This window comes from Manacus vitellinus, unplaced genomic scaffold, assembly GCF_001715985.3.
Source record: "Manacus vitellinus isolate BGI_N305 unplaced genomic scaffold, ASM171598v3 scaffold_19_pilon, whole genome shotgun sequence".
NCBI lineage: Eukaryota > Metazoa > Chordata > Aves > Passeriformes > Pipridae > Manacus > Manacus vitellinus.
Window position 1 is genome coordinate 9,998,877 of NW_021939395.1, and position 16,915 is coordinate 10,015,791.

At 37.8% G+C, this 16,915-nt stretch overlaps 1 protein-coding gene across 5 annotated transcripts in view; it reads left to right on the plus strand.

The window, feature by feature from the left end:
* KLHL13 (kelch like family member 13) overlaps positions 1-16,915 on the plus strand; it is a 67,753-nt gene that overhangs the window by 27,569 nt on the left and 23,269 nt on the right. The window contains exons 1-2 of one of the 5 annotated variants that reach the window (XM_018070739.1): positions 5,439-5,465; positions 5,944-6,056. The exons of 2 other annotated variants lie outside the window; for them this stretch is intronic. In XM_018070739.1, the coding sequence (XP_017926228.1) occupies positions 5,959-6,056 (98 nt within the window). In that variant the 5' untranslated portion in view covers positions 5,439-5,465; positions 5,944-5,958. Of the gene's footprint in view, positions 1-5,079; positions 5,466-5,737; positions 6,057-16,915 lie in introns of those variants that run through there. 2 more of the 5 variants (XM_008930694.2, XM_008930693.3) reach the window with 2 other exon arrangements.

The window sequence follows — 16,915 nt, forward strand, 5'->3', positions numbered from 1 at the left end:
TAAGAGAATTAAATATATTTGATAGTAACTACTTTGTAAGCGTCTCTTCTCCATTTATGAGGCCATGTGCATGTTGATGTCTTCAGTACAACTGCTTCCAAAAGATGCTGTAACTTATATCTGGTGTCTGAGGGCTTTTTTACCTCCAGTTATTAAAAAAAATTCTCTGGGTCAGCATAGTGGATAGTAAGTCAAAGTAAATGTGTAATTGTCAGAACTGCCTTGAGCTGTTTTAAAGCTTATTTCTTAATGAAATAAAAAAAAAATAACTGAAACTCTGTTTCTTAGCAAGATAGATCCTTGGTGTTTCTAGAATAGTTGCAGTTTCAGTAAAAGCATTGCCAGGTGGATATTGCCAATTTTTCTCTATACTTCAATATTTGTGGAATGTTACAGTATTACTGCAAGAGGACCGGTTTCTGCTGGATTCCTCCTTAGGCAGAGATTTGTTTTCCCTTCATATGAATTTTGGTGTGAATATTTTCACAATATATGGTCAAAGAAATTGTATTAATTAACTGACTCATATATAGGGCAATACTGTCAACACCATCTTTTAATTATTCTCTTTCAGTAATTGGAGCAGCTGCAGTTTAATAGACTGAAAAGCCAGAGGTAGAGGCATGAGAAGCACCCATGTGAAGGGGAAAGAGCTGAATAAGGAAGCCAATTAAACTATCACACGGTCAGTTTTTTTAGGGAACCTGAAGAGAAATTTTATGCATCCTTATTTGCTCCTTATTTGTTCAGTTTCAGACTTGTGTCTTTACAACCATATTTAAACTGCTGAAATGATTTGATATTGAAATTATTATTGCATTTGAGCTCCATTGCTTTGGGAATACTTTATTGGATTTTGGAGGTTCTGCTTTATTTCATTCTGTATCAAAAGGCCTTGTGTAGTAGGATGCATCAGCTCAGCAGGCTGGTAGTTTGAAGATATGGAAAAGATCAGAGCAGTTCCTCCCAATGTGAAACTGATTTTCTGCCTTCAGTTCAGAGTGAGCTTTGCTAGTGCTAATAAATCAGGGGGGTTGTCATATAATAACAAATACCTGTTTTAAAATGGAAGCAGGGGTTTGTCTCAGTTTTTAGAACATCGGTGTTGGGGAAAAGAATCTCAAAAGTTTAAAGATGTTTACTGGTCTTACCACCACCATTTGAAAGTGTTTGTGTATCTGAGTCTGGTGTCTTTTGTTATACAAACACTTCACGAGCAGGAAACAGTCTAATATTAAACACATAATATTTGTGACACAAATATTTAGACCTTTCTGTTTAAATTTGTAGATGAAAATAGGAGATGTAAATCACACTATCTCTGTAACTTTGACTGTTTTTCTTTCTGTAAAGCTAAAAGAAGCCTGAGGTTCTTGAAGTGAGAAGACTTTTCAGGTCATGCTAGAAACAGTTTGCAAGACTTGAGAAAGTTTCCATATAGCATAACCCTGTTTTCATCTAGTGCTTTCAGTTCCTCTGATACTTAGTAGATGAATAAAAGGAGAGAGGTAAGTAGCTTGTTAGAGTGGAACAGCAAATTTTTCTAACTGCACCAAATCACTTCAGTGAGCAAATATTTTTTTCAGTTTTGTTTTTAACGGACTGAGGAAAGTTAAACTCGATCTATGCAAACTGATGAAAATCCAGCGGCATTTCTGGAAGTTGACTTTTATTCTGCTTAGTTTTCCTACAAAACTTCATGTGGCATTCCGAGGCTAAGAATAAATATTTTCACACTAGTATAGGTTTACGTTGCCTGGGCTCTGATACATCTTTCTGCCTGTGCCTTTTTCTTTGAACAACCGTGAAGAGAAGTCTTATGGGAAATGCAGAGATAGTTTTAAAAGTTTTGTTGGATGTATACATGCTCCAAAAATGTAAATGTGGTGGGCTGTAAGAGGACAGCATTTATTTTTGTAATGCAGGTAAAAAGCAGCAAAGGCATACATGTTGACAGTCGGTATGTACGAAGCAGTGTGAGTTAGCGTTCAAGTTGCACAAAAAAAGGAAGAGGATATCCTAAGGAAAAGGAGTCACAAGGGACGTGGGTTTAGCTGCATTCCTGCCCTGAAGATCAGGGAGGGCTTGCAGAAGAAATGGTGCTGAGATCAGCCCTTTGGCAGGGGGTGGTTGGGTTTGTGTGTGACTTGATCATGTGCTTGCTGAGCATGGTGCTGAGCGCCTGCTCCTCTCATTTGGGGCTAAATCTTGGTCATTGGTCAATGGTGAAGCAGGATTTGGGGTGCAGGGGTGGAGGAAGAGGGTTAAGAAATGCTTTGCTCTTTTAACAGCTCTTCAGTGTCCCTTCTCACTGTGGGATCAGAGCCTCACTGCTGTACAGCCCCAGTCAGTAGCTTCTGGCCTTCCTTAACATCTCAGGTCTGTAAAGTGGCATCTTGGGATCTTGCCTTTGGTGGCCTTATTTACTTTTTTTTTCCTTCTTATGCACTTCTTCCTTTTCTTTATGGAGGAATTTTCTGCAGAAGTGCTTGACACGCTGTCAGTTCCTTGCTTTCTATCTGCTCAGTGCAGCTTTGGAAACACAAGCACAGAAATGGTTGCTTAAAACCCAGAGGTTTTCTCATCTTTTGTACACAGAGTAAAGGATATGTAAGAGACTGAGATAATAAGTAGAATGTAACTTTAGGCAAGCTATAAGTGTTTTTAATTTTGGGTGTGAACTTGCTTGTAAGAAAACCACAGAAAACAAGTTCCTTCTTTGGTCCCAAGATGCTGTGTAATCTGTGCAGTTATCATGGGACTTCAGCATTTAAGGGTTTTAAAGCAAATCTCTAGTTTGTGTGTCAGTTTGTTGTATTTTCAGAGCACTTGTCTGGAAATAACTGTTTTCCCAGCAAGTAGGGTTCTGCACAGAGCTGTATTGCTGCTTTTGGCCCTCAGATCCAGTTCATTTGGGGATGAGTGGCAAAGCACTGTAATATGAGAACAGAAAATGTATATTCAGTAGGTGCAATGCACACCAGGAGATCAGATTTCTTTTCTCATATTTTTACATGTGTAACTAGACTGTTATTTTGAGGTCTTAATTAAAATATCAGAATAATATACTGTGATTTTCTGTTGTCGTAGGAATAGTTAATGTATAGTGTAAAATACATTATAATAGTATTTTCCCTGTGAATATGCAACCACTCTGTGACTGTCAGGAAGAAAATGGGATTTGATTTGTTTTTTCTCCTTATGTGCAGAGAGGTGATTCATTTCTCACATGGTTGTTCTTTAGCAATTGAAAAGCATTTCTCTATTTTTAGAGTACCTGGTGTTGCTACTTTCTTCAATTCTGCATTTTGTACATGGGCAGTTTGAATAGTGTGTGCTGGACATTGGGAGGAGATTTGGTTGGGCAGTGCTTGGGATTTGTGTGCTTTCAAAAAAATGTTTACTGCTACTGGATTTTCCTGTAAAGTTTTTATTTAGGTTGCTTGTAGATTTACTGGAAAAATAAATGGGATCAGAAGCACCCAAAGGGGGAGCAGGTTTTTGAGGACTCATTTTGTCCTGTAGGCTGAATGATCTTCTTGGGGTCAAAAGTGAAAAATAAGTCTGATTTCTGGATGTGCTTTGATTGACTTAAATGCCAGTCAATGCTTGGCAATGACTTTGTGGCCTGAGTAGGCTTTTACTGGTTAAAAGGGTATTTCAAGAGTTACTTTTGGAAAAGTGGTGCATTGAGTGTCTTTAACCTCATTCTTTAGTATTAGTAATGCCACTGCTAATACATAAAACATGATCATCTCCTTGGGGTTAACAGAGCAGGGAAATAGAGATATTACAAGCAGTTACTAGTTTATTGCACTGGCTGCACTCAGTGTGAAGATGGGAGTTACAGCACTTGCTTATCGTATTTTAAGACAGTTGAGTGTATGAATTCAAAATGGGGATTTTTTTCTTTGTGATGATAATAGCTGCTACCTGACATCTTTCAACTTGACTTCTAGACCTTCAGTGCAGAGCTGGCATGATTTGGTAGTCTGGTGTAATGTGTGGATATGAGACTGCACGCAGCGTTTACCATGTGTGCAGCCAAGCGTGCCTGTTGGCATGTAAATGCATAAATTATTTTGCTGAAACTATGACTTTTTATGCTAATACTGCATGCTCTGTAGGACTAGTGTTTCTTAATAGTTATAGCATATAAAACACTGTTGTCCTACACAGTGATGTCTGTTCAGCATCTCAGATAGCAGTTCCTGTGAAATTTGTTGCCTGGGTTAATGGTGCTCACGTGTAATTTAGAACTTCTTCAAAAAAGTGGGAGAGAGCTCCTCAATTGTTTGTCCAGGAGGTGCAGCTGGTTTTGAATGAGTCCTTGACTCTGGTCATCCTGGGTTGTTTTAGTTCCTTGCCTGTGGTTGTGGTAACAGCTTCAAACGTCCAAAACTGTTTTGGTCAAGAATTTTCAATACTGGTGATCAGAAGCAGCAATTATTCCCTGGTGATTCCATCCCAAAATTAATGTTGGAGGTTTCAGGGCTACCAAAAAAGCCTATCAGCATTTATTAGATGTTATTAGAATGATTAAATTTATAGACATTTATAGAGATAGGTCCTGGTTTGATTCTTCATTGCTGGGTAGCATGACAGGGTGTTGGCTTTTTGGTGACGGGATTAAGCTGTCCTGATGAACAGAAATATTGTCATGCTGTACAAAGACTATTCTGAAATCTGTAGATTAAACATCTTACTGTTGATTTGGTTGACTGTGGCAATAAATTACAAGTGATTTATTTTTTTTTCCCTGTAAGGTAATCAATAGAGCTGAAACTCTGCCTTCTTTTCCCTGGAAACCTGCTCTGCTTATGCATAATATGCTATTAAATTCTCCCTTCCCTTTTTAATAGTTTGCCTCCTATGCTCCCTGCTGTCATCAGCCCCGGGAGGTCACCAGGCAGAGCACTGAGTTGCAGAGTGGTCCCTGATGGGGACCTGCGTGACCATCTGCTTCGTCAGTTCTTCAGGCAATTTGTGAGCTGCTGGGGGGGCGTTGAGAATTAGATTGTTGATAGCGTTCCTACAAAGACTGCTATTAACAGCCTGCTAGTCTCTGCTTCTCTACTGCAGAAGACAGAGTGATATTTGTGTTCCCATAGCATGTTGTAAAATGCATGAGATTTTGCTCATCCTCCTTGGAAATGAGAATAGGAAAATGAGAGCATCCTGAACCAGAAGCTATTAGAAGAACATGCAGAAACCTGCAGCGATTTGTGCTTTATTTTGTCTTCCTAGCTATGGATTAGAAGGACTGATTTTTGCAATGGGCTTTTTCCATAATGGCATTCTTGTATTGTTTGGTCAGAGCTTGCACAGGAGGAAAACAGGCTGCTGAATTTAGTCACTGATCTCTATTAGCCGTGGCCTAAGGCTATGCTGAGATTTATATCCCATTTGTATTGTTGCAGCTCAAAAGAAGAATGTTCAGAGGATGACAAGTGTATTCTGAGTAGGTATGTTGTTTCATTTTCATATGAAACCCATTTTTTTTTCTGCTTCCATTGGTCAGAAATGAGGTTAATAGGAAGAGAATATAGTACAGTGCTGCAGTGTTCCTGTTAAGGTAGAACAATAGCATCAGAAACAGTTCTTTAAAAATTAGCTGCTTTTATTAAATAAAGCTGCATTGTGCTGGTGTGCACAGTGCAGTCTTTCTTTTTTTTTAAAGCATATACTGCAGTCAGTGCTTCCCTAACGAGGTGGCACTATTGTTGAGTTAGAAGGATAGAATCATCATATTGCTTTAGGGGACAGCAGGATTTAAAAGGAGATGCCTTGCAGCCCTGTTTTACAGATTGGAAGCATCGGTTTAAGGGCATTGGCAGAATCATTTCCTTGTTCTTAGCAGCAGCCACTGCTGTGTCAGTAGTGTGTGGAATGGAAGTCCTAGTTGGTAGTCTGTTATGGAAACGCTGTTTACTGTTATTGTAGTACCGTGGTGACAACATGCCATTGAAATGGAAAACGAGCTCTCCTGCTATCTGGAAATTCCCAGTTCCTGTGCTTAAAACATCCAGGTCATCGCCACTTTCTCCAGCATACATGTAAGTGAGAGAAATGAGGATAATAAGGTGGGAATTTTTTTCGTGAGACTACCCTGTGGCAAAATACCCTGTTGTATATTAAATGACATTGGCACTCAGAATTTTCTCTTGTTTGCTGTGTAGACCCCCCCAGATTTTATCCTGGATGTTTCATGATGGATGTTGTGTCGAGTCTTTCCCTTCTTGTTGAAACCTAGAGAAAATGTTCAGATTAAGCCATATTCATAATAATATTGTATATGTTCATTTGAAAAGTTTGTGTTGTTGTTAATTTGTAGAGCTGATCTTGAATTAACAAGTTAAGCTTTGAGGCTGTGGCAGTCTTTCTTTATAGTGTATATGCTAACATTTCTTCCTCCTGACATTTGCACTTGGAAATTGAGCTTGAAATCACCTGCTGTATTGTACTGCACTTTTGTTCGTGTGACTTCTTGTGTAGAAGAAATCATCCTGTTTGGTCTTGTTTTATTCTTTAAAGTCTTAGCCTTAATACAAATTGAAAGTTCCAATAAAAGCTTAAAACATAAATATAAATCGTTCATATCTGAATCCTTTTACAGTTTATACAGGTTGTCCCTGTAAAGTAGCTTCATATAAATGAGTATTTTAATACACATGGTGACAATATGCCTTTGTCTTGCCAACTCTTGATGCAGCTTTTGTTCACCTTTTGTTGCTGCGAGTTCTGTGTTAGCATATACAGGTGGCTTTTTTTTCCTTCTGTGGAATAAAACTATACTAAGCACAGGGTACTGAATTGCTTCTGCCTTTATTTAAGGAAGCAGCTCTTTTGAAATGAGGAAGAGTTGCTTTAAATTTCACTGTGTAGATGACTTTCCTATCTGGAAATTACTGTAAAGGCTAGTACTCTCCAATAGTATTCCAGTCTAATACCTACAATATTAGTACTTTTAAGCCTGTATTGTCTGCTTGCAGATAAGCTTGTGCTTCAGCTACTGTAGGGACATGCTGTAAGAGATACACAGGTCCTCTCAATGTCTTTTTTTGTTGTTGCTGAGAATTACATTGATAACAGTGGGGCTGAAACAATCCAACACCGTGTGCATGGTCACTATTGTTCTCGGTCAGAAAGGCTGAGGCTTAGGGAGATAACCTGGCTGTACAGAACCTGGGCTGTGCACGCTCCAGTTTAAGATTAATTTTCATGGAAGTGCTTCTACCTTTTTACTGGGAGCCAGTATGTTTAAGGCCACCAGAAGATAATCTATTTCCGATAAATTGCTACCTATTCAGAGTTTTTAAAAAATACGGTTTAAATACAATGACAGTTGTGGTGTTAGAAGAGCTGTGAGGCATTTGAACCTATTTCATGGAAAGAGTGCCTTTAGCGTTGTATGTTATGCTTTTGTTTTTTAAACTGTAGTACTTTTAAATGCAAGGAAATCAGAAATAGCCCAGTCTGATCTATCTGCTGCTGAAACCGAGCGTTTCTTTTGTGCGTCGCCTTTAAATCACTGATCTTAGCTCTGTGTGTGCTCCAGCTTTTGTGCTGGGGATCGTGTAGCTGATTATCTCGGTGTGTTCAAAGCATGAACAGGTTTAGCGATCATGCTTAACTATACGATGCTGAGCTTATCTGGAGCATGAGAAATATGTGATCAGCAGCCCTAATCATCTCCTTATAATGAGTCAATGTATCTCACCGTTTATGAAGGCATTTCTTTAGTGGCACGCAGACCTGACATTAGCAGGACTCATAAATCTAATGTTAAAATTATTCATACACTTTATTATAAAGAATGAGAAACATTACAAAATGGCACCTATTTGATTTGGCAATATATATCAACTGATTAAAAAAACCCCTTCTAATATAGATTGACCAGTAAAATAGGTGATAGAATTAATTATCTTCACTGCAGAGATTACAGTAAATTTACTACTGTTTTATGTGATCCAGTCTTTTTCACATTCATATTTATAAGTTTTCTGTCATAAGTAGTACTCTGCACACTGGCAAAGGGCTTAAGTTTTGAGTAAAAGATTGAGGAATAAGTGGTGTGTGAAACAGTACGTGTATTGATGTAAAATAAATGACCATAAAACTCTAGAATTCACAGATGAACACTTTTATGCTTGGTATTTTGGATCTAGGATATACAAAGGTGTGATGGAGCTTTTAATCCCTTTAATACTTGACATCTTAATCTTACAGAACAGGGGTTTTAGTGTGGTTTGAAATGTAAAGTAAGGAGGTCCTAAAGGTGTGGGGAATTTTTTTTGTTTGGTTTTTTTTTTGTTGTTTTTTATATTTGTAATGAAATTCCAATTTTCCAGGTTCCTCTAGTAAAGTTGACCTTAACTTTAAAAAATTTCATGCTGCTTATGATTTACAAGTAACTTATCTAGAGGTTAAACTGATGATCAGGACACACAGATTTTATTAGTCTCACTTGGTCCGGGTACCCGATACCTGAACTCTGCCTTAGTTTCCCTGTACCCAAATGCCGAGACTGGTGGTTGTGAGCATGTTTGGCTTCTTGGATGAAGTGTGTTCTTGGATGAAGCAGCATCTACATACAAAGTACCACTGTGAAACGTTGGCTGTCCTGCAAACTGTGCTGCTGGGGTGGCTTAGCTCAGTCTCTGCCTGAAAAGTTTGTGGCAGTTCCTGAGGTGGGGAATGAGTATGAGGAGCTCAGAGAGTTCTGTGCTGCGGGAAAGTAGTGGACGAGTAGTACATGAAATAAAGGACCTTGTGGAACTTGAGCTGGTGAGTTGGTAGGCGAGGAGGTGGTTCTGTTACTGGGAATTCTGCTGGTTTTGCTGGGTCTGGTACTGCTTTCCTGGCAATGGGAAGGAGCAGCAGTGACTCGCTGCCTCTTGACTGGTAGCTTTGCTTACCACCAGTTATTTGTTAGGGATATTTTCAGGACATCCTGACTGCAAGAGGTAACTCTTGATGTTATTCAAAGGGTGAAGGGTCCCTCTGATGGGGAATGCAGACATTCGCTGTCTTCTGGTGGAACTGGTCCAGAATTGCTTGAACTTTCCCTCAAGTTACAGAGATACATTTCATAGGGAAAATTAGGTCCTATTAAAACTGGAGTGCTGGCATGTGCCAGTATGTGTAGGTGTAGCACACACAGCTGGTTTAGTGCACGAGGGAGGAATGTGCAGCTATGGGTGCGTGCACATGCCTTTGTCAGGCTGCTTTGCATTTTCTTTCATGGCACTCATGTTGCTGGGACTTAGAATATAGATTCCTTTTGTCAAACAGTGTGGAAGCTGTTACAGCAAGTTTATGCGCCACTACTCAAATTATATTCATATTTGTGGTTGTGTTGACTATGTGGGCAGAGACCTAGGTGACTTAATGTATTATGTGGGCAGTTTCAGCAAGTAAATCAGAGGAAAGGACAAAGTGAATAATACAGAGTTGAAAAAGTGGCATTCTGTGGCATCATAGCTGTCATTTAACATGACTACCATGTGTTAAAAACAAAAAACCCCAAAGACTGACCTAAGTAGAGGTTAAGAATTAAAGCACTATTACAGACAGAGTGAGGAACGATTCCACATTCAGTTGTATGTAACAGCTTTGAGGTGCTAAGGAGCATAAATCCCAGTTATTGTTCATGGGTCACATCACCTCATACATGAAGATGCAAGAGAATTCCTTCTTATTCACACTACCAACGTCATATTGTTTTCCAAAGTTGTGCACATCTTCCATTAATACGAACGGAAGAAATGTTTGTGGAAACTCAGGAGATTAAAGAACTATGATGGACATCTATAAAGAATTCAATAATGCAAAAAAATGCAAAAATACTAATTGAAACATATTATTACAGAGGATTGTTCTATCAGCTGTGTCATGTGAGAATATTCTCAGCTGTTTTCTGAAAAGTAAAATGTTCATTTAAGTGTTTTTAGTCACCTACATACCATTTTGAAAAATAAGAAAAATGAAAAAATTCTTAAGAATAATCCATTTGTAATCTTAGTGGCTTCTATCCTTTTACATGGAATACTGTGTTGACATTTTAAATGGCAACTATCCATTGCATGTGTTTTCTTAAGTAACTGACTAATGTTAGGAGAAATAAATTAAATGTGGTATTCCAAATATATTGCTATCAAAGGGTTTGCAACACTGTCAGTCTATCCTGAGTCATGTGGTTGTGAAATTTGTCTGATAGGAAATGCTTCACAGCAGTAGAAATTGATTACTGTGCAGAAAAGCAGAATAAATTCTTAATACTCTGGACTAAGCAGCGCTGGTTTCAGCTGCTTATATTGGTTATATAGGTTAATGCTTTTGTGTCCTCTTCAAATATCTGACTTGCTTTACAATAAGCTTTTTGAATTTATGCTATACAGTGATATATACTTAAATGGGAAAAGCTATGTATGCGTAATTCATTAGACCACCTGTATTAGTTCTCCTTTGTGAGACCACCCTGTGTGTGTCTGCTGCCTTCATCGGTCATTTTTAGTAAATGAACCCTTTTGTTGGGCTCCTGAGCATTTGATGGGTTACACAATATTCACACAGAAACACACTCAACTGTCTTTGGCAACATTTCCGTTTTAAGACATTGCTTCCTAGATATTTCAAATTTCAACACGTTTAAAGTCAATGTGCAGGTCACATCATATATTTTTTAAACTAATCTGACAATACATGCAAAGGGATGAAATCGGATGAATGAGGAATAGAAGGGGCTTGTATCTTACTACTAGAAGACTGCTTTTAATCCCATAAATTTTGTGTACAGAGTTCTCATTTGTGGCTTTTGATCTTCCTTTTGCTTTTTATATAATAGGTATTTCAACAGATTATTCTTTTGAAATTTGATATTTCATTGCAGTAATAAACTGGTAAAAATGAGGGGAAAAAACACAACCTGTTTGTCATGAAGTTTCCCGGGGCTAATGGTTTTTTCTGGGGAGACCTTTAGAGGTGAGAGACCTTTGGAGGTGATGCTGTGGCTTACAGGTCCTCAAAATTCCTTGCTTCTCCTTATGTAGCATGCTGTGGCAATATTGACATTGTGTTGTGACATACTAAAGCATCTTTATTGAATTATCTAGAATATGTTACTCAGCCTGTTCTGCCTGCATGTCAATTCTGCCACTTTGTCATTTTTTGCCGTTATTTCCTTGTTAATGTGGAAAAATCTTGTTGTCCAATCACATTCTACTCACTGACTTTTCTACTTTTGAGGTATTTTCTGTTGGTGTTTGGATGAGAATACCTATGGATTTTCATAAAGTACGTGGTGAATATTTGGGTTTTAAAATAATAGTTGCTTGTTCTAAATGTTAATAGTAGAATAATTGTAGAGTAATAATACATAGCTATAACACTTCAGTGGAAGTGCACATCTATATTATTGCTGTAATATTTTGTCCAGCAATGACTGAGATTTTTTCAGTGTCTAAATTGCAAAAATGTGTTTTTTTCATGGGATGAACAAGTCACTCACACCTGTTATCTGACATGCTTAGATCTAAATTCTTTATCATGTAGAGGAAAAAATATTTTACGATATAAAATAATTAATGCTCCTCTGCATTCTCCCCAGGAGGTTGTAATAAAGGAATGCCAAGACAACTGTGAGAAGTGACAGAGCAAGAGGAATGGTAGAGCAGAACCCAAACCCTAATGTCAGAATCTTATTTATTTTTTTTTTTGGTTGGCTTTTAAGGTATCAGAATTATTCTGTAGAGTATATAGGGGAAAAAAAAAAACCCAACACTCTGGAAAGGAGTTGTTCTTGAACCTGTTACAGGAATACAGTGGGATATATATTCTATGACCAGATCTTGCATGTGCTACCTTAGTCATATATAGGGTTTTGTCTCCAAGGAACCATTTATTCTGCAGACTTAGCAATTTCTATGTATGAAAACTAAGGACACATCAGGTAGAACTGTAATCTGCTGATTTTCTTAAGTACTTTGTAGTGCACAGGAGGTCTTAAGCTGCCTAGCCAAAATTATGACTTAACTTTTAAACACTTAAGACCAAATATAAAGGGCAAAAAATAAGTGTTAGTCCAGCCTAAACTGTGAAACTTCTGACTGCTGAATTTTAGCTTTTTCAACAGTGACAGAATAAAATACTTCTGCTGCTGTAGAAAAGTTACAAGGTATGTGTATTTGCCTTGCTTTTTCTGTTTCTAATAGTAGGAATCAATAGACTAACACCAACTTTGGCAAAAAGTCATTACAGAACTGTTTCTAATTTAGCATCATTAAACAATCTGAGTCTGCAAATTTAAACTACAAATGGCTCAATGAATGTAAACCCTTTGTCAAATAGATAAATGTGGATGTGATACTAAGGCTCCCAGAGAGACTAAATGCTGTTAGGAACAAAAGCTTTATAGCACTGACTGAGCCAAATATTGCTTTGTTTCTGTGGAAAACAAATTTGAATTAACCAGCGGGCTGTAATTATACTGGAAACAGCTTGAGACCTGTGATCATTTAGTTGTTTTAGAAGGAATTTGAAGATAATATTTTCTGTGTGCATATCCTTTGGAAATTGTACCAAATCAGTGGATGATGTTGCTCAGTCCTCTTCTATTGGTATTGTGGGAACTAATTTTGTACTGGCTTTGGTCACAGTATGGCCTTGCTAAGAAGTGATACAGAAAGGTTCAAGTGATGTTGGGAACATCATAATTTCTGTGTTGTCCATCCATATCCACTGGTGTTGGAAACAGTGATCATATCTTCAATCATCTGAGTGTTTCTAGTAGCTGTCATCATTTCTGGTGACATCCTGGGCTTGTGTGCTCCGGCAGAATCTTTTTCTCGATATGGTGATTGCGTGTTGAAATCCAGGAAGACTTGGCTATATTAAAAAAAAAAAAGGAAAAAAAGGGAAGGTTAAGGCTTGACATTTAAGTACTAGTCTCCAAAACTTTGCTTCTAGAGTAGCTTAAGTAGGTTACCTGGAGCCTGACTTGATTTGAACACGGTTCAGTGTCCTGTCCTTCAAGTGAGGTTGTGTTTGTTGTTCCCCTTGTGGCTTTGCTGCCTTGGGTGATCAGGCTTGCAGAGCTGCTTCTGTACTGACTTTCCCTTTCAGATACCTTCTTCATCTGGTCACTGGAATGAGCATCTCATGCTATAACTGTGTCTGAACAGCAGGTGAAGTTGGTGCACTCCCTGCCTCTGCTCTCCAGCGTGTACCCAGAAACCACCTTTGTCCTGTGCTGATTTTGTGAGGTCTGGAAGTCCTGTATCCTCATCTCCTGCTGCCCTTGGCCAGAGCCTTGTAAAAGTAAAAAGCCACTTCTCACTGCTTTGCTATATTATATAAAGCCTGGTTTTCTGTTCTCCTTTTACAGAACACTCTTAGTTTAGAGGAAGGGTGGAAAACGGAATATCTATTTGCTTTTCAATTTAAGAAACAGAAAGCTTAGCTTTATATGCCTTTCTTCTGGAGTGGAGATTTAGAAGAGCTCAGAATGAAGTTACTAAATAAATGTTTAAATGTTCTGCTGTTACTGCTGCCCTTCTAATCTATAAACAAGGTCAGGTGTAAAAAGTGAGATATTTGAATATAAAGATCAGAGCATTGCCCGAGGTGAGCAGTATTCAGCACTAGCTGCTGTAGCTATTTTAGAAAATTGCATTCACAGTAGTTACGGTGCAGTGTTCATTGACTTGAGGCAAAAGGTTTGTAAACTTCTGGTTGTGATGGCCCCTTTCAAGCAAACAGCATTAAATGGCGATTTTAAGAAATTTGGTAACCTGATAAATGCAAAATGTTTTTAATTACATTTGCAACCCCTAGCTCATCTATTAAAAATATAGTCTTTAAACTGTCCAGTAAAAACACTGACATCTGAAGCTGATAGCATGGGATAACTGGTCATAATAATAAAGGAAAAAAAAGGCAAGATTCCCACTCCTAATGTTCTGTGTGTGTCACAAAGCTGATCCATGCAAAGTGATTTAGGTCTCGCCTTCCAGTGCTGCTCCTGTGTTCATCCTGCATTCGGATCTCGAGCAGCAGCCTGGGTCAGTACCTGTGCCCCCAGAGCAAGAACTGAACGTACTAGATGGACTGTTGAGAGGAGTTAACTTGCTATGTCAACCTGTCAGAACAAAAATGAACTTCTATCTTTGTTTTCTCTTCTGGAGTCATGTATCTCTTTTAAAATGTAAACTTGCATTTCCTATAGATGCTTCTGTATTTTTGTAATAAGAAATCATTAACAAAGGATAAAACTCGTTAGTTTTACTGGGTTGCTGATACCATAGAAGAATTAAGTTAGAAACTCCTGTTAAAAACAGTAGTAAAAGGAAGAGATGTTATTTTAGGGGAGAACAAGTGTAAAAGTAACTTATTTGCCTGAATAAAGGATTTCCTGAAATTGTATGAGTAGAAGATATGGAATGGAAGAAATGTGAAATACCATGATAGTGTAATTTGTTCATCTACATTATATTAATATTTGCATTTCTTAATAGAAGTATTATGATATTTTCTTTTATACAATGCTGCCATATCAGTTGTGCTTATTGAGCTCCAAGGTGGGCATTTAATTTGTTGGGAAATTCCTAAAGTCATTACTCATGAAGTTGGAACATCTATTCATAATAGGAAGACAGTAACAGAGTCAATACTTACTTTTTGGCAGAACAAGCTTACTAAAATACTTTCTGGCAGATTACGCATGCAAAGTAAAAAAATTACTGTACATTTAATAGTAAGTGAAAGTTTTGTTGTAATTTACGGATCTTTTTGTTAGTAAGTTCATTAGCAAATTACATTCATAGCTGCATGTACAGGATAGCCCTGTAATGTAACAGATTTTTCGGTAAGTCATAAAGTTGTAAAAATTTGGCTTGTAATAAGAATGTCTTAAAATGAAATTGAAATCTTGTTTTTTGTTACCTGATAAATACCAGAGTCCTAGCACGTGCCAGGGGCGATTGCTGAAGATGCCATTTACCAGTGACCAGAACACTTGTGGTCATGAGTCATTGAACAGTAATTTGACAGAGAAAATAAGTTGTAGTTCTTTCAAAAACAAGCTACTGAGAAATTAAGAATTCACTGTCTGGCCAATTTGACTTTGGCAAACTTTTACTGACTTACATAAAGACTGTGGGTTTTAAATAAATGGAGAACATGCACTCTCAAATATCTGTAGCTGTAGGCTGATCTCCTTTATTTTAAAAGACTCTGCACAACAGATGAATGGTTTACTAATGTAAATGAACAAATCGTTAATATTCTTAGTTGTCTTGTTTCTGTTGCATCAGAGTAAGCTCAACTACTTCTGAAGAAATCATAACAGAATATTGTTTTATTTCATTTATGCCACTGAGCTCTATACAAAATGGCCACTCCATAATTTGAATATTCTAGTTGAGAATAAAATTTGTCATAGTTTCCACAGATCTTTGCTTATCATGGGTCACCTGGATGCCTCTGAACAGTTTTACCAGGTTAATATTTGCTAAGTGCTTTAGAAAGCAGTTTGCCTCTGTAAATCATGTTGTATCTCCAGCCAGTTAAATTTGTCAGTATTTGCTGGAAAGCTAAAACATATTAATATCCATATAACGCACACTCCGTATTTCATTGCTACAAAAATACCAGTTGGAAGTACTTGGAGGATTAACTGGGAGTCACATTTGGTTATAGCTGTAAGGGAAAAACTGCTGTACTTGAAAGAATCAGTGTAAGGTTAGAAAGAAAATTCTGATTGAAGTTACTTTGTGATGGCAACTAATTAACCTCTGGTGCCTTTCTCTGAACTGCGAGCCACTGCATCCCAGAGGTTGCAGCTCCTCTGCCCTCCTATTGCAGTGTTAATATTCATTTCACATTCAACTCTAACATTCCCTTCTTCTTGCCACTATAATGTTCAACCCCCTCCAGGTCAAGCGTGTGCCTTGAAGGTGGTGTTGATTTCTACATTCAGAGCAGCTTGTTGTGAATTCTCACTACATGTTATTGTAGTTTTAACTTTTTCTAACCTTTTTTATCTTTTTTTTTTTTTTTAAACTCTGGTTAAAAATGGTACTGCTGTGCTACACTTCTTGTTTAATGATTTCTATTGATCAGAACAATAGAATTAATTAGAAAGTGAATTAACTTTCTTCTTCGGTATATGCTTAATTGTGATACACTGTACTTAAAATAAAGTAAAAAAATCAATATGTTTACATTCATTATTATTGAGTTAATTATAGTGCTTAGCAGACCTATGTTAATGAATGTAAATAATGCCTTTGGTAAGTGTCCAAAGAAGACAGATGTACTTACTATGGTTTTGTTGGGAATTCAGTTGGACGTTAAGCGCATTTCCTGCCTGTTCTGGCTGTGAATGGCAGTTATTTCTGAATATTCACTTTACAGCCCCCCCAGCAGAAGTTATATTCTGAATACTTTGAAATTTTTCTGCAGGGCAGTTTTAAATTATTGTGTATGATACAGTGCTTGGGTTGTGCTCTCCGTATATTTCTGTCAACACAGAGAGTAAGAGCTGTCGCAGTTGCACTTTGTCTTGAAAAGAAAGGTTCCTCTTGTTGGGTGAAGATAAATTCTGAAACTTGCACAGAGCCAGTGACAAAGGCATTATTTCTGGTTGCTCTGGGAGTGCTCTTTCCCTCCCGGTGGATGTCACAGAGCTGGAATTCAGGGGATCAGGGCGCTGTCGCCAGGTCTTATTGCTGACTTGCATTGGAACTTCTGCCAAACCCAGCTCCTCAATGTCACTTGCTGCAGAAAGGGAGAGGGTACGTGACCCTCCTAAACTGTTAAGCTGTAGGTTAAAAAGGTGGTTTATTTAGCAACGACAAAACTAACAAAAAAAAAAATCCCCAAAGCCCCACAGACAAACACATCACAGTTTTTT